Source organism: Ambystoma mexicanum, chromosome 12 (assembly GCF_040938575.1).
Source record: "Ambystoma mexicanum isolate Mex_15411 chromosome 12, UKY_AmexF1_1, whole genome shotgun sequence".
Classification (NCBI taxonomy): domain Eukaryota; kingdom Metazoa; phylum Chordata; class Amphibia; order Caudata; family Ambystomatidae; genus Ambystoma; species Ambystoma mexicanum.
Genome location: NC_090936.1, coordinates 1,098,069,938 through 1,098,093,878, shown reverse-complemented (window position 1 = coordinate 1,098,093,878; position 23,941 = coordinate 1,098,069,938). Strand labels below are relative to the sequence as shown.

Here is a 23,941-nt window from a genome sequence, read left to right as displayed (position 1 = left end):
ACCAGGCACGGGCCGGCCCGTTGGGACTGTGTGCCCGTTCGATTGAAAAGAAGTTAGAGTTTTTTTGCTGCCTTGAAGTCCATCAGCCAGCACTCCAAGAACAGTTCCATAGAGTGCCCTTCCTCATTCTCCGGGAGTCCAAGTATGCAGAGATTGTTGCGGCGGGGTCTAACTTCGCTGTCTTCCGCCCAGTTTTCCATGCCGGTTACTTTTTGAGACATCCCCTCTAGCCGTTCCTCCATCTTGCGCAGCGTGTCCTCGCTGTCCGAAATACGCTGTTCCGTCTCTCCCACCAGCAAGGTCAGATTGAATAAGTCCTGCCTCAGGAAGGAGCCTTCCGATGCCAAGCCATTCATTTTGGTTTCAACCAATGACCTTGAGTCGCTGATGGCTGCCATAATGTCTTTAAGTGATATTGTCTGACCTGTTCCTGCCTCTTCCCCCTCCACCGCCATTTTATCCCGTGTCGAGGAAGTCGTTGCCGGGACACTTGTTATGTAACAATCTATCTTGTTCTGCGCTGTCCCTTTTTGGGGCATGTGTTTCCCCTCTGCCATGTCGGTTTCTGGAACCAAGAGTATGCGGTCCGACAGGCTTCCACTATTGGATTGTTGGTCCAAGCTCGTGTGTCAGGGGTAGGGGGCAGTGGGGGTCTTCGGATCCAGGGGCAAGGTGTTGTGGTCCCCTTCTGGGCCTGCTTCCCTCCAAGGCTCGAGATGGCAGGTGGGCTCTGCGTGTTATGCGGAGTCTGCCTACTCAGGGTTGTTTTTTGCTGTCATAAAAGTGCTGTTGGACACAGTGGCATGATCCACTGTTTTTCTTTAATATAGCTACACCCTCTAATTAGGTCCTGAGGTCCCCAGTTCTGTGTCCTGCTGTGGCAATAGCTTTGCATATGCGCTGGGGCTTTCGCATCCACGGTGAGGCACCGGGCGGCTCAGGATCAGAAGACTCCGCAGGCTCCACCTGCTTTGCCGACCCTTTGTGTGTTCCGGGCCTGCTCTTCAGTGGTTGCTGGCCAATTGTCCCTGGTTTGGGTTTTTTGCCCCGTCTTTTACAGGTTTTCCACCCCACTTGCTCTGGCACCTCCTTCCGCCTGCATACCCTTTTGTCCCGTCTGTTATTATGACCCCAGGGAGACTAGTTCTGGTGTACAATTGCAGCAGTGCACCCCTGTGTGTGGGCCTTCCTGTCAGGTCGGGTCTCTTAGGCCAGTGTTGATGTGGGAGGAGGTAGGTTTGAAGGATTTGTCTTTCGAAGTGGCGAGAGCCACGCTGTAGAATGGTTAGGCTCTCCCATGAAATGTTTACATAAGAGGTTTTCTTCAGGGAGGAGGCAGCAAACAACCCGCGACTCCAATCGGTGAGCAAGAGGATGTATGTATCCGAGAGGTCTGTAAAAGTGTGCTATCCTTGAGTACGTGCCAGTGTTCCATACTGTGTACTGCTTTCCGGGCAGCCCCATGTAGGTGCTACAGTTGTTCAGGGCCACAAGGCTGTGAAGTCGCTCCTCCCGCTGTGGGATCCCGGTTGCTCCAGCCTGCCCGGCCCTACATGTGTTTCCAGGGCTGGGTCCGGTGATCCCGCTATCGGGTGCTGCCGAGAATGGTGCTGCCGAGAATGTCACCGCCGATTCCCGGTGTCTTGCTGTCAGGTACGTTTCACGGTCGCCGACGAGCACCCTTGCCCATCGGTGTGGTGGCTGTTATCTCCCACTGTATCTTCACCAGTTCGCACTCTAGCCCTGCTCCACTCTCACCTTTGCTGTGGCACAGTCAGCAGGCCGCTCCCGCTATGAGCCACTTAATGTTGCGGCGGACACACGGCCCGGCCCGCTCACCTGTCACAGCTTTCCACCAGAGCACCGCTAGCAGCCCCAGGCACATATAGCAATCAGCCTCGGGTGCCGGGTGGTTCTCTCAGCCACCTCCTGGCTGCATGTCTTTACGCTCCAAGGCCCAGCCTCACCTACTCTTCACCACACTGCCTGGCCTCCCGGACAGGAGGATTTAGCTCTGTCCTTCAGACTGCATCTGCCCAAAGGCTCACTGCATCCAACCCAAAATGGCGCCAAACCGGGTCTGCTAGGCTCGGCGCTACAGTGTTCCCCAGCCCCTATTTTGCTTCGGATTGCAGCAGGATGGAGCCACCATGATCAGTGATCTCCTACTGCCAAAAGTGCCCTAATTGTATTGCGGAAAACTGGATTTTAAGGCAGGATTTCGGCAGCCCCAGCGGAGCTGCAGAGGCTCATGTCCACATCCGCTCGCCGCACAACAGCCCCAAGAACACTTCTTAATGGAGGATGGAGCAATAGCCCCCAGCCATTAAATTTTGTGTAGATGGGAGTTACATTAGTTGAAACACAATGACAAAGCCAGGCAGTGTGTAGTCTGAGTCTACCGAAAATATTAGTTTACCGTTATTAAATTAAAAAAAAGATTTATTTTGCACCATTTGAAATAGGCCCACCAAGATCGGAGGCCGAGTTCGAACCGGATGGCCTTGATAGGAGGTACGTCGTCCTTTCATCGCCTGCATGTTCATCCCCAGACATTTTAACTTGCACATTCCATCGAATGTGCTCATCAAATTTTTTATGGGGGGCTGGGGTGGGAAAGGGCAAAGGAAGATAAGGGTTTGGGGGGTAGGCAATAGCAAAAATAAGTGTGGAAGGAGGTTTGGGGGCTACCCCCCTATCCCCCCCAAAAAAAAAAACATGAGCATTTTCGATGGAATGTGCACGTTAAAATGACAGGGGATGAAGTTACAGGCGATGAAAAGACATGGAACCCGAGAGAAACATGTGGTTGTAAACTCAATATCTTGCACCAAATCTTCCCTTATATAACTTTTTTTTAAAGGATTGAAGGAGTCTTTCACAACCATACATCATGGCGAGGAAACTTTTGCCTTATAAAAATTCTAATAGCGGTAATAGTGAATAGAAACAAAACATTTGCTGTATAACCCTAATTTGCTTTATAAAAATGTCAATTTTCATGTTCAACTGATTTTTTATCAACTCAATGTGCTTTTTAAATGCAAACAAATATCTAAAAGATGGAGAACGTTTTATACTTTCACCTGCCACCATCCACGATCAACCCTTTGGTACATTATAATATAAAATATTTTATAAAATATAAAATAAATGTTTTTGCCAGATTCACTACCAACCAATTTTATTTTTATTTTTTCGCATTTATTTCGATGCACAAAGCCCTGAAGCATCTAGGCGCTAGTCACAGAAAGTTCATGAACATATTATGAGAGCTTAAAACGTATGTGGGACCAGTTCAAGTGTATGTGTACAATCAGGAAAAGCATTGCCTCGTGGTACGGGGACTACATCAGAAGTATATACAAGCATAGGACAAAATCAGTAAGTGAGCACAGCCAGGAAAAAGCTTGTCTCATGGTGCGGGGGCTACATCAGAAGTACATACAATTATATAACAAAATCCGTAGGTTAGTTCTGTGTGTTACCTCTCACCTTATGGCTCAGGGGGCGATATATTACAAAACATTTTGCTCAAATCATTCAGCATGGGCAAGTGCGATGTGTTATCATGGTACAAACATGTGAACTGACTGAGGAATATGACTTTAACAACATAAAAACAGAGGCTGTCCTAGAGGCCTGGCTGCATTTAGAATAGTGCAAGTGCAGTGACAAAGTAAGGGAGAGGAGGGTAGGGGAGTGGAAAAGAGTGGGGGGGGAGGTAGAGACAAGAGGGGAGAACAGGGCAGGAGAAGGAGAAAAAGGATTTGTCCATCACAAAGGCACACTAATGCACACAAACGAAAATGGCTGCACAGATGTAGGACACCTATATTCGAATTTTAGCAAAAGGCACACTAATTTACTTTACTTTAATAATTTATATTGTGCACCACTGATGCAGAGGCTTAAGGGCGACAACAGGGTACAAAGGACAGGACAGTACATATACATGAGACAGCAAGCTAAGGGCACAGGTTCCACAATCATCAAAGAACATAGGCAGGTTACAGTTGGGAAATCTAGCTGAATAGATATGTCTTTAATTTCTTCCTGAAGACAGGCGTAGATGTTTCCTCTCTAAGATTCACAGGAATTGGGTTCCACACAGATGGGACTACTGCAAAAAAAGCTCATTTGTTTGCTTGAGACAATTTACAGGCTGGAAGTTTTAGTTGAATAGTGTTGTTGGATCTTAGATGTGAGTTGGATTTTATTTCCAGGACTTCTTTTAGATATGCAGGTGCTGTATTTTTGAGGCATTTATGAGTAATTAGGAGGAGATGAAAGGTGATTCTGGCTTTCATAGGTAGCCAATGTAGACTCCTTCTTGCATCAGATATATGGTCTCTCCTAGGACAATCCATAATAATTCTAACGGCATTGTTCTGCACAACTTGAAGCCGATTAACCTGTGATGTAGGCAGGCCAAGTAACAGGCTGCTACAGTAATCTAGTCTGGATCCCATTAAAGTCCTGCAAGTTCCTCTCTGTTTTCTCTGGAGATAAATGGATGTGCATGTGTTAATAATTTAATGTAGTATGAGGCTGAAGAGACTAGGTTACTGACTTGTGCATTCATGTTAAGATTATGGTCAAAGTAAACTCTGAGGATCTTTACTTTATTTTTAGTTTCAATCTTGCAACCGTCGATTTGAAACTGTGCGTAGCCCATCTCCATCTTACGAGTTCTGACTTCTGTACCTACCAACATCAAATCTGTTTTTCCTGTGTTAAGTGCAAGGCCATTATCGCACATCAAACTTTGGATCAATCCATATATCCTATTAATCAAGATTTCATCCTCCACAAAATTGACAGAAAAGGGGACGACACATTGTGTGTCGTCTGCATAATTCGTGAACTCAATATTGTTTTCTTCCAAAAAGTCAAAGAATGGAATGGTAAAAATATGATAAAATACTTGAGAGGCAGCCCCCTTGTGGAAATCGTAGCATGAGTTCAATGGGTATGGCATCTGCCACTGTGCTGCTAACCCGGCACTGACGCACTAATGCACACAAACAAAGATGGCTGCACAGTACACCTAGATTTGAATTTAAGCAAAAGGCACTATAAAGCATGCATAACATGGTGGTAATGTTGTTTGTGCTGGACAAAGAGTTATTGATCGGCTGAGGGAAAAAAAGGAGCATTCGTACAGTGTGAGTAGAGGATGATGGAGCGTTGAGGCTCATGCCTGCTTACCAGGGTGGGTCAAAGTCCATGGGGAGCAATTGTTACTGAATGGCCGGGAATTGAAGTATATAGATGAGATCCATCATGCTCGAACAGGCTCAGAGAGGGCCTTAGAGGAGGGCCTTGGTGAGGGGGCCAGCTTTTGCCTACAGCACAGGCTAATCTTACTTTATGTCCCGCTATGACATATTGCCACCAGTCTTCCATGTTGTCGTTAGACGGGGCAAATCTCCTGAGATGGATTGCTCGTTGGATGTTAGTTTCTGTGTAGGCAATCACTAGATATTTTGAGGATTCAATCTCCAATTTGCAAAAGCGGCATTGATTGTTACTTCTTTGTCGGCCTTTAACCACGACATTTCCTTCATTTTTAATGCATTGAGCCGGAATCGCAGGAATTGTTCTTGATGGTGCCTAGAAGGACAGTGTAGCATATATCTTGGTGGAACATTTAACTTGTTTCCACTAGATTCTGGGTTAAGAACTGACTTTAATTTAGCTCGTTTTTCCAAGTTGATTATCCAACTCCATTGTTCAAACTTTTTTTTTGCGACTTGTGATCGCTCTTGGAGGTCAGATTCTTTTATGTCTGCTACACTTAGTATTTCCTCTAGCTTCGATTGCCATGCTTTCAATAAGTCCATCTGCTGACCGTTTCCAGGGTTAAAGATCTTGTATGCTTGAATTAGGGTGCTAAGGCATATTTTTCGCTTTGTGGCGAGTGATTGCACATGACCTTTGAGTGCGTTGAATTCAGGGATAGCTCTTATCTCAAAGCAGTCATTGAGATATATCAAGGTAGTCTCAACACACATCGCCAAAAGTAACCCTCTAACAAGTTCCAATTACTCTCTGAAATACTCCATCCAGCTTCAGCACCGAACGTAATTGCCGGGACCACTTTTTGCGAATAGAAGGATAATACAGGTGCTAAAGTAAATTTTCCAAAGCCCTTGTATATTTTCGGTACTTGGAGGCCAAACCTTTTCATCTGTTTTTTTAGAATCCAAGATCCATGGGCCCTCGCAGATTGAATTATTATATTGGATTCCCAGGTATCTTATTGAAGATACTTTGCTCAAGGCATCACCTGCAATGGTCCATCGAAATGATTTGTCCTTCTTGTTTCCTTGTGGACCGATGATCATTATCCTACTTTTTGTTATGTTTATTTCAAGGTCATTTGCTTGGAGGTATTCGTATAACTTTGTCAGTAGGCGTTGTAGGCCAATTTGTGTACAATCCATCAATACCAGGTAATCGGCGTACGCAATACATGATATAGGGACATTGTTTATTTTTGGCAGAAAGCACTTAGTCTGGGTCAAGTAAACTGGTAGGTCTGATATGAACAATTTGAATAGTTCAGAAGCTGGCGAACAACCCTGCTTCACGCCCTTTTCAGTTCTTATAATGTCGGACAAGTCGCTGTTGTTATTTAGTTGGACTCGTATAGAAGTGTTTGTATGTAGGGCTATTACAGGCTCTAGCAGTTCAGGTGGGCATCCCCAATTTGATAGTTTCAACCAAAGCTTGCTTCCGTTGATGCCATCAAAGGCCTGTTTCATGTCAATAAAGGCCAAAAATAGTTTATGCCCCGCCTTCAGAGCTTCCAGTTTTAGTGTATTTAGGATCACAAGATTTACATCTACTCCAACACCAATTGTGAAGCCAGTTTGTCGAATGTCAGAAATCATTTTCGACTGTGCCCAGTCAGCAAGCTTCCCCATCAAGAAGATCCAAAGATTTTTCCTATCGTATCCAGAAAGGGCAATCTGTCGATAGTTTGCCGGATCGTCCCGACTGCCCTTCTTGTAGATCCGCACCACAATAGCTGTTAGCCACGATTCTGGAATTTGTTTCAGAATCGACAGTCGGCTAAATAAGGCCTCCATCAACAAAGTCCATTCTACAGTGTTATTTCAGCATTACGTTAGTAATCAAGTCAGGCCCTGCTGCTTGTGAATTCTTCAGATGTCTAATTGCTAGTTCGATGTCGTCCGCTGCAATCATCAGGTCCCAAGGAGTTTTAGAGCAACTACATGTCACTGGTGGTTCCATATCTGGCTTTACCTAGACTTCTGAGAAGTGATTTTCCCAGACACTGCCTGCGAGCTCATTGAAAATGGTGGGCGAGCATTTAGATTGCCCGGCGTTAAGGATTGCCCAGATATCTCTCGAGTTTTTCTTTATTAATAATTCGATCATCAGTTCTGCATGGTTCTGGTCGATTATGATGGATTGTGATTTGGCCCAATGTCTATATTGTTGTTGTCAGCATTTAATCGCAATGGCTGCGTTGTCTGTGGAGAGATTTATTTTTATTTATGAATGTTACTTGCTGAGGCCAATTTGGTTGAGGTTTTTGTGAGGTCTACCAGCAAGGGAGCATAGTCGATTGCGTCCGAATAGTCGTCGGAAAATAATTTTAAGATCAATTGCTGTATTTGGGGTCCGTTTATTCTAAATCTGTTACTACCTGTTTTTACAGTGACCAGTTCATTGTCGATTTGGGGACACTGGACCCATTCCATCGACCAGCGAAGACATAATAGATCATGATCACTATTTTCCATCCAAATGACACTCATATCAATTACTTTTTCAATCACAGACCAAGACGCCAAGATGTGATCTAATATTTTGTTTTTTTTTGATTTTGCATACCTTTCCAGGTGGCGATTGGTGGTTGATCTCCTTTCACATTGCCATTTGGCAGTTTCTATTTGCCATGGCTGTGTGCCAAGATTGTGCTCTGGTACTCACTTCGTTTTCTGGAATTTTCTTGTTAATTTGGGTTGCTTCATTGAGTTCAAACCAAGTACAATTCAAGTCTCCACAGCATATAATTGACAAGCTGTTATATTGCATTGTCCATTAACTGAGTGATTGCATTTACAAATTTCTTCGTGGAGATCTTCAGCGGATTCCAGTAGCCATTTCTTATTATAATATATTTGCACTTCCCCTTTGTGACTGTTTTGGATTAAATAATTGTGCCTTGCACAAATGGGTTTCGATTATAAGATTCTACCAGTGACCACCAGTGATTTATTTTGATCAGCGTTAATAGTCCTGAATATGGACGTCCTTTTTTATTTTTTTCGGCCGGATTTAAAAAGGCGCTGAAACCATCTCATGACGGCCTTTCACGTAGCCATGTTTCTTGCAGGCAAATGGCAAAAATGTTATCTAAGGACACGTCAAATTCATTGAACAAATGTGTAAAGCCTCGAGTGTTCCTGGATGTCCAATTATGGCTAGCAATGGTTAAATTGATTGCCTTTCTTTGTTGTTCCAGTGCTTTGTCTTTCGCCCATCACATATCTTTTCCTTTGCCCAAATTGTGGGCTAACCAATGATTTACGTAATGCTGTAATCTTTAACTCAATTGTCAGTGTCTCCACACGGCTGTTGCATTTTGTTCGCCTACTTCTATGCTTTCTTGAGTTGGTTCCAGCATCAAATCAAAGCCAAAGGCTAACAATTCGTCAGTGGCTCGCAAGATTGTGTTTCGTACAGCCGTCGATGCAATGTGCAAGAGCACTTGATCCGTTGCCTTTTCAGTGGGATATTCCACCATCCTGATATCTTCAGAGTGTATCGTGCTTCGTGACGGTACACATTCGAATAATTTCAACACATTTGTGCGATTTAAGTTTACGTCATGCTTATCAGTTTGAATGTTTTGGAGAAGTAATTTTGTAATTTGACTAGCAAAATCTCCCTTTTTATTGCAGTGGGCCCTAGAGATGTAATGAACGCGCTGTTTATGCTGATTTGCAGTCAATTTCGGATTTAGTTTTGTTTCTAACCTTGGTGACTGCGGTCGAGCGGCTGTCTTGCCTTGATTTGTGGATGCCATGTGATTGGCATCTCTTATTATAAGGGGTTTTAAACCAGTGGTTGTTGTGTTTGACGGAATTTGTGATTCTTCTTTTCCTTCACTGTCATCAGTTCCATCCCTGTCTTCTCCGTGTGAATCCTCGTTATGAGAGTAAGTTGATAGGTCACATAGATCGATAGGTGAGCCAATGGCAGAGGACGATGTACCTGTTTCATCAGATGATAGTCTTGTTCGTTTATTGGGTGGTTTTCCTATGGCCGTTTTGTCACTGGCTGTTGTGGTATTTTTAGTGCCTGACTTTAGGGTCCTGTTTGCATCAGGAACTGATCGTTTGAACATGGACGGTTTCTGAGGTAGTGCCAAGTTTCTAATACATTTTTTCACATTTGTGGGCACTTTCTTTTTCTTGAAGGTTTGCCCTGTGTTAAAAAGAGGTGGACCTTTTGCTTCCGATTCCGTTATTGGTCCTTTTGGAAGGTCGTTGGCATTTTTCCAGCCGGCTTTTTCGCCTCCAGTGAAGATCCCAAATGACACATGGCCTGAGTTTCTGCCTGGTGTTATATCATGGTTATCACACGGTGTACCTGTTTGTACAGATTCATGGATTTGTGTCTCATCTGGCCCAGTCGTTGCATGAACTTGCCTGTCGCAACAGCCAGTCCCAAAAAAAGTTGCCCCCAGAGTTACAGTATTAATATTGCTAAAATTATTAGCCAGTATTGATGGTTTTTTGACTTGACTGCCACATGCATTTGATTTTTCTATTTTCTTTGCAATGTCCTCATCGTTTTTGTGAGGCGCAGCCCGTTCTATGTAGTCTGGGGGATTCGAAAATGGTCTCAATATTCTTGTTTTTAACAAAGTCTGCACATTTGGTTGATGTTACCAACTGCTTGCCCTCATGCCTCATCCATTTGACTGCTTCTAGTAGCCCTTCTGCTAAACTGTCATTTTTGCAATGATATCTGGCTGCTAAGTCTCCAAGCTGTAAATGCCAGCATCCTGTTGTGTCCGCTTCTCTTTTGATTTATTTTTAAAGAAAATCCGTCAAGTTCTTTAATAGAGCTCCCTGATCGTTGATTGTTTCGTTGAGGGCTTCATACAGCTTTATAAACTGAATCATAGCCAGCGACGAGGCTGCTAAGACATTATTATGAATTTGTGTTGAGGCTGCCGCAGAAAGACTTGATTTTGTTATCGTTTCATTAGGACGCTCGGTCCCGCCGTCAAGCTGAATAATGAGTCTGTGCTTTTGTTCCTTGCTGGTGTAAGCAAGCCAAAGGTTTGCTTTGGCTTGGCTTTGTCGACAGCGGGTGTTCTCGCTTTGCAGCGTGGAGTGCTCGCGTTTTCTTTCGAGATATCAAGGCAATTTGGAGGTAGGACGTGAGAGATCTGTTTTGGTGTCGAGTCATTCCTAGCTTTTTGGGCATTTGTGGCATCGAGTTTAGGGGCGGCTAGGACTTCGAAGGCCGCCGTCGTAATTCTCTGCTCTGGTTCAGTGTGTACGCCCTCCTCAATGAAAATGCCTGGCTCAGCCAGTTGCACCAATTGCACATCGTGGTCGGGTGAGTGTCGTTCCAAATTCAATGCCCTGTTCGGGTGGCAAGTCTTTGTATTTCCGTCTTGTAACATGTCAGCTTTTAATAAGGTGGATATGTCTGTACTGGTTTCCTTTGCCATTTGGTCACTTGTGTTTTTATGAATTGAGGCTCCACATTCGCCAAGCACGCCATTTGAAGGCTTGCTGTGACTTGGAGGGTTTAAGTTGCTTCCATTTGATCTGCTTGAGCCGAACTCTGTGGCAGACGCACCTATTAATTCTGCGTCAGTAAGATCAAAGGGGGAAAAAAAACATCGGAGCAATCTGAATTTGGCAGGAGTTCAAGACCGACCTTTCCTAGGGCGACTGGTTCGAAGTCCAGCAGTGATAACAAGGCATTTGACTTGCTTGCAGCCCTTGGTAGCAGTTCGGTCTTGTTCACTTTCGCATTGTCTTTCTCATTATCTGAGGGTATTAACGTAACTTCCCTTTCGTGTTCACTACTTTCATTATCAGCGTTACCAACTTCAGATGGTAATTGACTCAGCGTGGTGAGGGGAACAGCGTATTTAACAGATGACAACATGGAAGTAGGTGGGGCGGGTGAGACAGGGGAAACAGTATTTGCACTCAGCCGCTGTCCTTCCTTGCCGATTTGTCTCGCAGTAACAGCCTTCGCAGCGGTCCATGGATTTAACATGCGGCGCTGCTGCAGAGTCTTGTGCCTGGTCAGTGGCCCCGCGCTTTCGGGCATTCTCACGGGCAACCCGCGCAACGAGTGGCGGACTGTGGTAGAGTGACTCTGCACCTCGACTCCTTGCCGCGCTCCGCGTGAGAGTTCGAGTTTTGTGGAAAAGATTAAGCCTTAAAGGGTCAGGCACAGCACACAGGATCACCGTAGCTGCAGCTCATCTCTCCAGGCAACAGGCAATCTCTGTGGCAGACTGACTCTGTACCACAAAACCAGAGGGTATTCTCCCAAGGAAGCCTCGGGAATCGCTTATTCAGGTGGCCTGGGGAGGGCTGGCACTCTCAGATCTGAACCCTGGGGTTGGACGATCGAGGGAGGATCACCTGGGTAGGGGAGCCCAGGGTTATTCTCTGGGAAGTGCCCCATGTGAGACGCGGTACTATACAGCAGAAGGAGAGGAGGACAAAGTCCCTGAAATTTTCTTTCGGTGGAAGGGAGGTAGATGTGGAATAACCAAAGAAGCTCCCTTAATAAAATCCTACCACCCTACAACTATGATAAACCAACTAGGAACCCAAACCCTGTTACCCTCAAAAACCACAACTCCCAGAATCCTGGTTTTCCCGTTTTCCACCCAAATACTCCCCATCCTTCATCTCCACGTCCCTCTGGTTATTCTTTTCCAAACACCCAGTCTACTCTGACAAAACACTACCGTTCCCACAATCCCCCCTTTTTATTTGAAGATAGTAATCCCGGTCATTCCTGCTTACTTCACAAACTTTACCAATCTCGCCCTTCTGAATTTACCAACCACCCTAGGAAGAATATAATTTCTGATGACAAACACCCTCCTCCCGCTTTGGACACAAACACTTTCTTACCCCGTGGAAGACAGCAGACTAACTCTAGAGCTGTTTACTTGACATTTCTCGACACAGGGGTCAAGCAGAGTCAGGCAATTGACCAGAACAACACACACCTGATGACCCTTTCCTTTCCCTGCTGGGATAAAAGGTGGAGCATGAGAGCACAGTACGAACGAGGAAGGCAGACTGCGCGACGAGAGAGCTATCCAAGCACGGCAGTTCAAGAGGAGGAGAAAGACGGCGAGTATCGAAAGGGACGACACGGAGAGAAGCAACCTTTCCCCTTTCTGACCCAGACCCGTGAAGTCACTGCGGAAGGAAACCTAAGACAGAGAACACCATATACCCTCGGGTTTGGATCGCTATATAAATAAACAAACAATAGCCCAAGTGTATTGCAGCAGATGTCAAAGTTACACAGAGCGTGCCTACGCTGATAAGCAGGACAGAGGGAGACACCTGCTACTGTGATACCGGCCTTAAGTCCAGATAGAGTAAAAAGCTAAGCGGTTCATCACTGCCGGTGAGTTGAGGGGAGAACCCGGTTGACAGAGGCCAGAAATACCAGGGGAAGTGGATTGCCTCCCATGGCACTCAGCAAACAGGAGATCAAGAAAGACCAGGGGAAGAGGATTGTCCCCCCCCCCCCGACACTGTGGATGATAGCCACAGTGAACTCGGCAGAGAAGGTAAACCGTCGAGAAGGGTCAGAGCCCGGCAGAGGGGGATTCAGGGGGGAAAAGCCATCACCCAGCGACACGTGGAATAAGAAGCCAGAGTGAGCCCGACGGAGGGAGGCTGATATTCGAGAGGGGTCAGAGCTCGCAGAGGGGGACCCAACATCACCCAAGTGCAATAGGAAGAGAAGGAACTTTTTGTAACTGTTTGAGGGGTCAGCACCCGGAAGAGGGGGGACCCACGGGTGAAGTCATCACCCAACGTACATTTGGAACAAAACTTCCTTTGTTTGTTATTTTTTAAACCCATCAGGTCCTTGGGGGACAAGAGACTTTAAGTAGAAAAGAGACTTAACCACCGAAGGTTCTGATACGTGAACCGGAACTGTTGTCTCGTGCTGGGAAAGCTCGAGAGTGTGCTGTGCTTAGGACTTCTGTCTTGTCCCGTGCTCAAAACATGGGCAAGGGAGACCTAAAACATCCTGATTTATCATTTGTGAACACTTCTTTCTTGTGAACCCTATCCCACACTCTTTTGTTTTTTAGCTAAGGATTGGCAAAAGGTTTTTCTTAGTAGAGGCTCTTTTATTTTACACAGCGCCACTAGGACTGCCTCATTATTATTTGATAGTTGTAGTTTTCTCCCATATTAGATTTAGGTTTAAATTGATTTAGGTTTAGATTAGGTGTTTCTCCAACCTACCTATACAGTTTAATAAACACCCTTGAATTGTGATCAATTGTGTCTGTCTAATCTTGATACCATGTCATCCTTACACCACAGACAAAGCACATCAGGACTTACCTTGCTTGTGGGATGAAAGACGTTGCTCCTGCAGCCTTGTGAGGAAGCGAGAGGACACTACATGATCCTCTGGATTGCTGTGAGCCAAGGAGAAGAGAGAGGAGAGGCTCAGACAAGTCCTTAGAGGAGGCCTTGGTGAGGGGGCCAGCTTTCACCTGCCGGCTTCCCCAGATTGGCCCTGATGTTGCTGGCTGGGCCATCCGGTGCAGTGCCAGGCACTCCAGTGCTGCAAGTTGCGGCGGCCATGATGGAGAGTGACTGGTCCAGGTATGTACAAATAATTACAAGTCAAATCCAGTCACCTTTGGAGACCTATGGGAGTCACCTCTAACAAGATGATGCCATTGGCGTTTGTTAACCATCCAAGTTCCAATGAACCCAATCTTGGTGTAAACAGAGGGGCATCAACAGAAATCGATGGTAAATCAGAAATATATACATTAAATACAGTTGGGGCAGAAACTTCATAAGAAAGTAATCCCTCAGCATTTAAGCGCGCCATCAGGTAATTATCAGAAGGAAATAAAATTGACAGTTCTCTTGGGAATCACCCATTTATTAACCTTAGCCCACAACTTACCCCAGTCTACTTTGTTGAATGCTGACGTGAGGTCCAAATTGTACATAGACTTTAATCTGTTTGCTCATCTTAGCCGATTGTTGTAAAAGTGTGAGCAGAAAACCACTAATGGAGGTCTCCTAAATCCATTCTGATAAACACTAAGTAGATGTTCTGCTCTACCCAGGCGCTCAAATCCCTTAGTACAAAACTCGCTAGGACATCAGAAGCAGAATCTAGAATTGAGATTGGGCGCTAGTTCCCAGGAAACACCCTGTCCCCCTTTCAATAAATCGGAAATACTATTGCAATACCCCAAGAAGGTGGGAGTTCCATAATCAATACAACCGGTGAATAGAGACAAAAGAGAACTTTCGCCCAAAGTTTAGAATCACTTTTGAAAACAAAGTCAGTCAGAGCCACTGGCTCTAGAGGATTTTAGTCCACTAAAAACTCTGTCCAAATCTCCCTCTTTAAAATTGAGGCTATACTGGCTCTTCGGGTATATCTCGAAAAATAATGCTTGCTAACTTTCTCAAGGGAACCAACTTTGCCACCACAGAACGAGAGCCATTCCTGTTCTGAAATAGTGTTGGTTTGCAACTTTATTTTGTGGTCCTCTAAATTATTCAGGACCCACCCCTTGAGTCCCTTGTAATCAACTTACTCATTTTCTGCTGGTTTTGGATATTATACTGATGAATTCTATATGCCGTAGACCAATTTTTAAACATTGCTTCAGCCTGGAAGACTAGTTTTATCCAGGAATAATCATTACCACCCTCTAACTTTACCCCTCACAACTGTCTTCTCAAATCACACTTACGAGTTTTAAAATGCCAATCATAGGTTTTGCGCGAATGATTACCTAAAGACTAAGCAGCCCATCTGGGGCGAAGTGATGTTAATTGAGCTCTCAAACCTTCCTGTTCCATACAAGTCAGACATTCCCAGTCATTCCGCACTACATTGGTAAAAACTGTAAGCGCATTATCCCACAACCGTAGGGTGTTACCTGCTGCATTGGCTATCAGATCAATACTACCATAAACGGGATAAGGCATCTGCCTATTCGTACAAGATAGCCTCATCAGTAACTGAGCATGATCACTTGGGTTATCAAATGAAACCTCCAGTGACGACACCCGATCCCATAGCTCACCCGAGACATAAGTAAAATCAATAACTGATTCAGAAAACGGACCAGACCATGTCCTTCGAATAGGACAGCTACCTCGAATGTTGCCATTCACCCTAAACAAACCCCATCTCTGTATAAAAACCACCCATCCAACACCCCTAGATAATGGGCCTTCCCTGACGAATTTCTTACCCAAGTCTAGATAATGTTCACCACTTAAGTTTACCGGGTCAATTAAGTCCTCCTCCACACAGTAACAATTCAAATCCCCTGCATAAAATACATAATGGGGTTCAGTCTTTACAGACCAGTCAGTCAGAATGGAATCCAGCTCATCCCAAATCAATGGGTTACAGTAAAGATTAATTAACAGTAAATACTTGAGCTGAAACTCCTCTTTCAGACTAACCCGCACAATCAAAGCCAATTCACATTCAGTGTAGACCATAAATTGACTCATAAATTGGACTTAATAGCAGTCACTAGGCCAGCAGATGGCCAGCCTCTGGGACCCTTCTGGGCATTACGAGTAAACACCATAAATCCGCCAATTGTAATTGGTTCAGTCAGCAAGGTCTCTTGTAGGAATATAAAATCATATTTTTTAATCTTAAAAGAAATCTGAGCCTTCATAAAATCATTAGAACACCTAGTGTTCCAATTAGGAAAAGTAACAAAAGAAGGATTAGAAACCTGGTCTTTCGCCTTTATATTGGACAGCGTTGCTGGTAACCAATTCCAAGAGACCTCAGCCTCACGTCTCTCCTCATCAATGGAGATCCTCCTCTGTCCAGAACTTCCCACGGTACAGCGAAGATTCAAACGTTTTTTTATCCAACCCAGAAACATGAGATTCCTGGGTTGTTCGTGAGTGCTTTGTGATATGCTGGTGTACCAGCGTGGTATCATAGCCACACTTCAATATGTCTTCATAAACTTTCATGACCTTAGACCACACAAATGAATACAAATGCACAGTACATGTATTAAAAAGTTCTATATCACCAAGCTCCACCCACTTAATATCTGCTGATGTTGCTACACTAGAGATGAAATACTACCCAGTAAATCCATGATCTTACTTTCATTCATAGGTAACTTAACCTCATCTCTAAACATTGTGGAAAACTTCACTCTTAAGGTGACTGTTAAAAAGCAGGTTCCATGCTCTTTATGTTTACTTCATGTAAGTTTATTCCATCTTAACAGTTACAGTTCCACATGAGGACATTAAGGACATTAGTAATGTTGGACAGAACACCGGCTCCCATCACCCCGGGCCAGCCAGCTGTAACCGTCTCTGAATAGAACACTCACTCAGAACTCTCTCATCCACACATAAACATTCCACACTACATCACCAGCTACATCACCAGGGACAGGCACGATACAACACACCTCCCTCCTTTACAAACCTGACCTGCACGAAACAAGTCACACACCACAACAAAACTACCACCTACCAAGGACAGACATACAAGACACTCACTTGAAAACGGACAACTCCCACAGCCAAACCCAACCAGCAGAATCATCACACCCTGACAAACCAAAAACCCTCTCAAAAGTACCATCATCCATCAGTCTGTTCCTGCCACAAACAAACCACTGGGCTCTCACCCCAGGCCTGACCGACCCTGAACTGGGCTACATCACCTACATTCCTAACCACCATACAACTGCTTCGCCTCCTACCACCTGCCCCCGCCTACAACAATGCGGGTGTCCAGGCTGCCACCCTGGAATCTCCAGCAGGCCTCTAGACTGCCACTCTAGAGAACTAAAACCTCAAAGTCTCCAAAACATCAACCACAACTTCACACCCATAGGGAGTACTGAATGGAAACACTAAACACCTCTCAAACCAACAAAAACACCCATATGCTCAACAGCATACACTCCGCACCATACCAAGATGTACAATCCCTCCAACGCATTGAGAGCAGTGGCCACGTACTCCCAATTTAACATCAGAAACTGGTAAAAACTGAAACAGTATATTTAGCCAGAATGACATCCTGACTCAAATCAAACAGTTGAAACCAAAAGGTAAGACAAAATCCACAATAAGAAACACAAGTAACATAGAAAATCATTTACTCACCATCTATGGACATACCACTCTCACCGTCACCAGGTCATCACTAGGCGTCCCCAGCTACCCCTTCCACATCAGCTACCTCAGTCCAATATGATGAGAAGGTTAAGAAACCTTAGAGAAGGCGCTACCTCCCTTTAAAACAACCAACATAGTTGTTCAAACTTTACTTAGCAGATGAGATGGACTCATCAACCAAACCCAAATCCAAAATTAAAAAAAACAGCATTCTCCTGTACTGCAAAAGCATGGGCGCTACCCCGCTCTAGAACTACATCCTAGGAGTTCAACTTTTACCAATAACCTAACATGAGCACGCCGCATCATGGCACAACCCAACATATTCCAAACCATACCAAGCACACTTTACCCATGAATTAACAACATGTCTAAAAACAGAACATCACGCATAACCCATGCTGTGAGTTGTATCCATTACCCAGCTCTCCCTGACTCTCTCCCCATCCACATACAGAAATTGCATTTTATATACAATATTTCATGAGTCAGATTGATAACATGCATTCAAAAAAATTATGAAATGCCACAACCATATTCCGCTATAAATGAAGCAAAACACCAAATCCACACTATGATGGACTTAAAAGTCCATAGCCATTACTAGGCACCATCACAACCCAAATGTCCATAGCCATTTGGGCTGTAAAGAAATTCCTACCAGTCCATGTTGCTCTATGCAACTCTAACCGCTGCAAATCCTACAAAAAAATGTTAGTTTATCCATCCCATAGAAACATATCGATATCTACATGACCAACATAGTAACTTCTTTTTGCAAGAAGAACTCCATATGTGCGGTTGCACTCCACTCCAAATCTGCAATTCCTCAAAATGGTTAAGTTTCTAGTCCAATCTTGCACCAAAAGAAACATTGACAGTTGCATCTTTCGCACATCTCCACACTATAAATCTTGGCAAACCAAAGTGCAGTTTAATCTATAGTGTCCATTTATAATATAACCTGCAAATCCTCAAAAGTGTTAAAGCGATACATACAAGCATTTAAACCACACAAAATATAATAAACCTTGCAACTGTTGTCCAAACCCAATCTATTCAAAATACATTCACTAGTGTATAACCTTTCTCCCAAACTCTACAATGTAAAGAGATTGCTACTCAAAACTCAATGCATGAACAAACTATAGCAAACACAACCCTGTAAATCTTTACTATGTCAAATAGTAACACATGAGAAGTAGCAGAACTTCCCATGTAAATCTTTACTATGTCAAATAGTAACACATGAGAAGTAGCAGAACTTCCCTTATTGTCCTATCCGTCGGCGGCTCCATTGCACCTCACCATCCAAGGCTGAACGATATCAATCACAGGTGACTGTATCCCTCGTACGCTCAGTGTTCAGTCAAGAGCTTTACACGTAAACTCGAGCTCCACTGTCCCGTAGCGTATTATTACTGTTCCGTAATGTTGCCCACCATAGTCCATAGCACGACCGCAAGAGGCAATTACGCCTCTCTGAATGCGAGACATCTCACCGCGTGACCCACATTTGCTGTAATCCAACACAGCACGGCCTTGAGTTTGCTGACGTGCCTCTAATGCTTCACGGGTACCGGGGCAAAGGGCTTCCTGGTCACGTTCTGCGACGTCCTATGGGTCCTTTACTTGAAAGTTCCCGTAACACGGAACGCGTAGATTGTGTTCCTTGGCCAAGACACATTCGAAAATAGCATTGTGAACGCAACGGCCATCCATGCCAAGACATCCCATGGGGTTCTATCCATCGCCATCACCAGCTGCATTCTTAGTGACGTCACCAGTCGACCTCAGCGACGGAGCAGAACACATCTCCTGCTGGCAAACGGTCGCACATCCGCCCTTCCACACACCATCAATCCCGGCGTAGTAACAGTCCCACCAAGGCACAGGGCGGTTTAGGAATGGCACAATTTCATAGCGCATAGAACTTTTAACTTCATTCAACGAGTTATACTGCTAAGATTGTTGCTAATTCCGTCCACAAGCCAAATTCCTTCCTTTACTTTATGGGACGTTGCAATCAGCTTCTTATCTAATAGGCGCTGCTTCGCTCCTGTGCTCTAATTGCCGCATCCTCCCCCTCTGGACCATTAAGCGCTAATCCACATGAAAAGGGTGGGGCATTGACCTGGTCCCACCAACAATGAGGCATTCTGCCATCATGCACCCAGGGGGAGCACGTCTGGGCTTTTCCTTGACATCCTCCTGGGTCCCAAACAACAATGGGGCTTTCTCCCTCCGGCTCCCCTTGCACTCTGGGGATCATGTCAGGGCTTCTTCCTGACGACCCCTTGGGCCCCTGGGTGATGGGACTTACAGTTTCTGGGGGCGGTGTTGTCCATCTCCATCAGCTTGTCCTTCCTGCACCCCCCGCAGCAGGGTCCTCAGTCCTTGAGCTTTTGGCATCCCATCCTCGTCGCCATTGTTAAAAAGCAGGTTCCATGCTCTTTATGTTTACTTCATGTAAGTTTATTCCATCTTAACAGTTACAGTTCCACATGAGGACATTAAGGACATTAGTAATGTTGGACAGAACACCGGCTCCCATCACCCCGGGCCAGCCAGCTGTAACCGTCTCTGAATAGAACACTCACTCAGAACTCTCTCATCCACACATAAACATTCCACACTACATCACCAGCTACATCACCAGGGACAGGCACGATACAACAGTGACGGCACATGAGATTTCATCACCTATCACAGAGACCACACTCTACTGTTTCAGATTTCTTAGAACCAGTGAATTACCCTCAAATCCCACTTTTCTCTCCATGGATGAAGCTTGTCCAATATTGGTGGATAAATAACACTCTCCCAAACCATATGTACTACCCAAATCATAATCTGTTCCTACTTGCACTGAAATAGACTGTTTAGAAGCAGCCAAGATGGGGGATTCTGAATCCACCCACAAACTTGGACTCCTCTGAGGAATATTGGACCCTTGGGCACTATTATCAGCCAACCCACCCAATACTTCTGGCACTGCCTCATGGGCTGCAGCAGAAGCAGTTTTGATGTCACCTAAAAAGAATCGTCTAATGTCCTTTTGTTTCTTCTGAAACCTTTTCTGATTACCACCTTTAAATTTTGATTTCTTCCCCCTAAAAGTATGCCGATCGGAATCCTTGTTTTCATTAGGTAATTGACTCAAATTAATCTCATTCACAAGCTCAACAGAATCTGACCCGGAGGGGACTACTATGAAATAATTTTCATTGTCTAGCGGGACGTTTTGAATCGTAGCCGATTCTAACAAATCCTCACAAACATTTGGCAGGTTAGAAATCAGAGGTTCAATAACAGATCCCTTACACTGCAAAACCTTAGTATTTGCCTGGGTACCTAAATGAAGCTCTATCTGTACATCCCGTTGATTTTTCTGATAAAGGCTATTATTTTTTCTTAGTAACCCATCGGACTCCTCAACAGTAGTTGCCTAATAACCTAGAATAGTAGTACTGGTATGGTTAAAAAACTTTGTGCAAGCCTAAACTTGAGACCTGTGGTTGAAACATGTGTCGGTTGAATTGAATTCTATTAAACTTGATAAAAATCTCACAAACTGTACTTGCAAAATGTGGTTGTGTAGTTTTCTGATTAGTTAGTCCTACTTGGATCCCCTGGGCAGAAGATCCAGTCTGACACAACTACCAACAGCAGTTACACTTTACTATTACCAGAGTTGCAAACCCAAACATATTTCTAAACTTTTCATAATGGTCACAGACCTGACAAGGGCTTAGGGTTCCAGTCTTATGCCCCACAAGAATGTGTCTGTTCTTCAGCAGTGAACCACAACAGCTGTCCAAACTAAATAGTATTATTAACTATTGGCAATGCCTCATGTTGCAGAATACCTTTTGACTCATAATGACATTAAAGCTCTTTTTCCCCCCAGGGATCCACGTTGAATCCCTTTAAACGGATGACCTCTCAAAATGAGGATCTACGACACTGGTTTTTGAGACTAGAAAGATTGAGTATCAGGGAAATTAATAGGTCTTGGGAGATAACGACACTAAAACATTACTTAGAGCAGAACAAGATCCCACAGGGCCTTTGAATACTTATATTACCAGTCTTTGAAAATCCCCTGGACAGTGATCTAGCAACCCAATGGGAGGAAAATCTATCTACTAGTTCCAATAATATGATCATGCTGCTTACTGAGCATGCTGAACATGAACAATCACGCATCATTATACAAATAGATTCTCTCAAACAAGAGATCGAAGCAATTGATTCTCCCAAAGAACAAAACTTTAAGAATGCATTCTAATCTTCGACTGCATTAGGATGAGACCAAGATACGGAAATACCGGAAATTTTCTAGGGATGACCGGGACTATAGGGATGACAGGGTCTACACATACCAACCCAAGTATGATGAATTGCCAACATCTAGGGCTAGCAGTGCAATATCATCACTAGCTAGTTCTGATATAGAAAGCGACCCAGTCACCAAAGCAGCCAGTACAATTGACCCTGCTCTAATACCTACTAGTGGAGCTAGGAATGAAGAAGTACCCACTGCTTTGACTTTTTTGGAGCAAATACGTTGCTTCAAAAGAGGAAATCAGAGGCAAACAAATCCAAAAACAAGTCAGGTTTCAAGACCCTGTGGCTACCAATATTACAACACCAGGCACACATTCAGGGGCACTAGGGGTGGGAAAACCCACTACCAACTCGTCACTCCAACAGTCACTCGAGCTTCACAACAGCAGCAATTGAATCAGAGCAGATCACCAATCTAGTACACAATCTGTCTACTTACCAGCTGTCGCCAGAGAAAACTGCTGTACTGAATAAGGGTTTGTCATTTGCACCTTTACCTTTTAATAATTACGTTGACATTCAAATTGATGTGTTTAAATTTGTACGCAAATGAAAGTGAAAAAAGTTTTTTGCAACGCAAGTTAAAAATTATTTAACACCGGAAATTCAATCGCCTCCATCTGGTATATCCATGCAAACTATGTTGTCTACACATGCATAAATATAGAACAGCAGAATATGGATATTAAAGAACTAACCAGCAAATTCAGTTTCACTACTGTGTTTTCTGGCAAAAACGTGATTAATACCTTCTATAATGCTGTTATCAGAGGCATACATGCAACAGCAGACAGCAAAAGGTGTAAGAAATGCTTTAACCTCACGATCTCTGAATCGATGGCTCTAAAAAAACGTATTAGCCAACACATCTCTTACTATCGAAGAGTCTAATAAAGTAGGAAATGTAGTAATTTTAGACAAAGTAGACTACATACAAATGGCGCAGAATCATTTGAATATACCTGGCTGCTATATTTACTCTACCATCGAATCCAACCAGAAGCATTGTATCATCTACGATTCAACTTACCTTGAAATGGCATAGAAGGGGCTCTTGATGGATGCTGAAAAATTATTTTTGGTTGTCGAACATCTTATAATACCAACAATGTATTTTCTCCCTAAAATACATAAGGAGTATGAACTAATCCCTGAAGACAGGCCAATTATGAGAGGAAAAGGCATGCTGACCAAGCCCTTGTCATAGTATATCAATGAATGCCTGATCCCTGAGGTTGTACACACACCGACATATATACGGACACCATGCATGTGCTACAGACATTCAAAGAATTGGAAATAGACAAAGGCCATATTTGGCAGCTTTAGGGGCAAGTCTGCATCTTTGTATGAACACAGATGCTGAAAGAACTTAATATTTGCTCTTGAGAATGTGTTTCAGTTCAATGGCACGTTTTATAAACAAAAGGTGGGTATAGCCCTGGGAGCATGTTCTGCTCCGGCCAACATTTTCATGCACCTTTTTATTAGCATTTTTTTTATTTTTTATTATCTTATCTTCCCTCTACCTTTTCCTCTTTTTTAGCAACTGAAGTTGGGACCTGACGCGGGATGTCAATGTACACTATTAAAAACAAATCTGACAGGCAGTTATTTAAGCAAAGACCTCTCTGAAAGCAGCATGACTGTTTACTACAAAATAATAGTTTTGCTTGAATAATAGCAGATACTGAATAACAGAGTTAAGGCAGCGTCTGGTAATCGACCAGTTGAAGACACACATATTTACCTGGCCCAAGCGTCTCCTTGATAGCTAAGTATTTTGCTCTCTGTAGTTCCACTGACAGAGTTTGAGTTCTCAAACTGATTCAAGCAGTAGAAAATGCTGTAGTGTATTCTAAAAGAAGACAAACAGGTTATTGATATAGAAAAGAAAAAGCTTTTTAAGGATACACATTAATGTTTTAACATGTTTGGTTTGTAACCTTTATGATTTCACAGCATATTCTTTTAGTGAATACCAAGCATTTCAAATGTACACATCCACAATTAATTTTTTTACTTTTAAATCCATATATTAGGATTCACATTTTACAACAACCAGTATAGAATGAGCATGCGCAAGAGAATTAATTACTGAATGTTCCAAACGCAGCTTCCTTCTCTTTTCTCCCCATCAATCA

General features: G+C 43.9%; 1 protein-coding gene across 1 annotated transcript in view; it reads right to left on the bottom strand.

Annotated features, from left to right (window-relative positions):
* FBH1 (F-box DNA helicase 1) overlaps positions 1-23,941 on the bottom strand; it is a 1,469,681-nt gene that overhangs the window by 1,102,956 nt on the left and 342,784 nt on the right. The window contains exon 7 of the mRNA XM_069629653.1: positions 23,548-23,655. Coding sequence (XP_069485754.1) covers positions 23,548-23,655 — 108 coding nt within the window. The remainder of the gene's footprint in view (positions 1-23,547; positions 23,656-23,941) is intronic.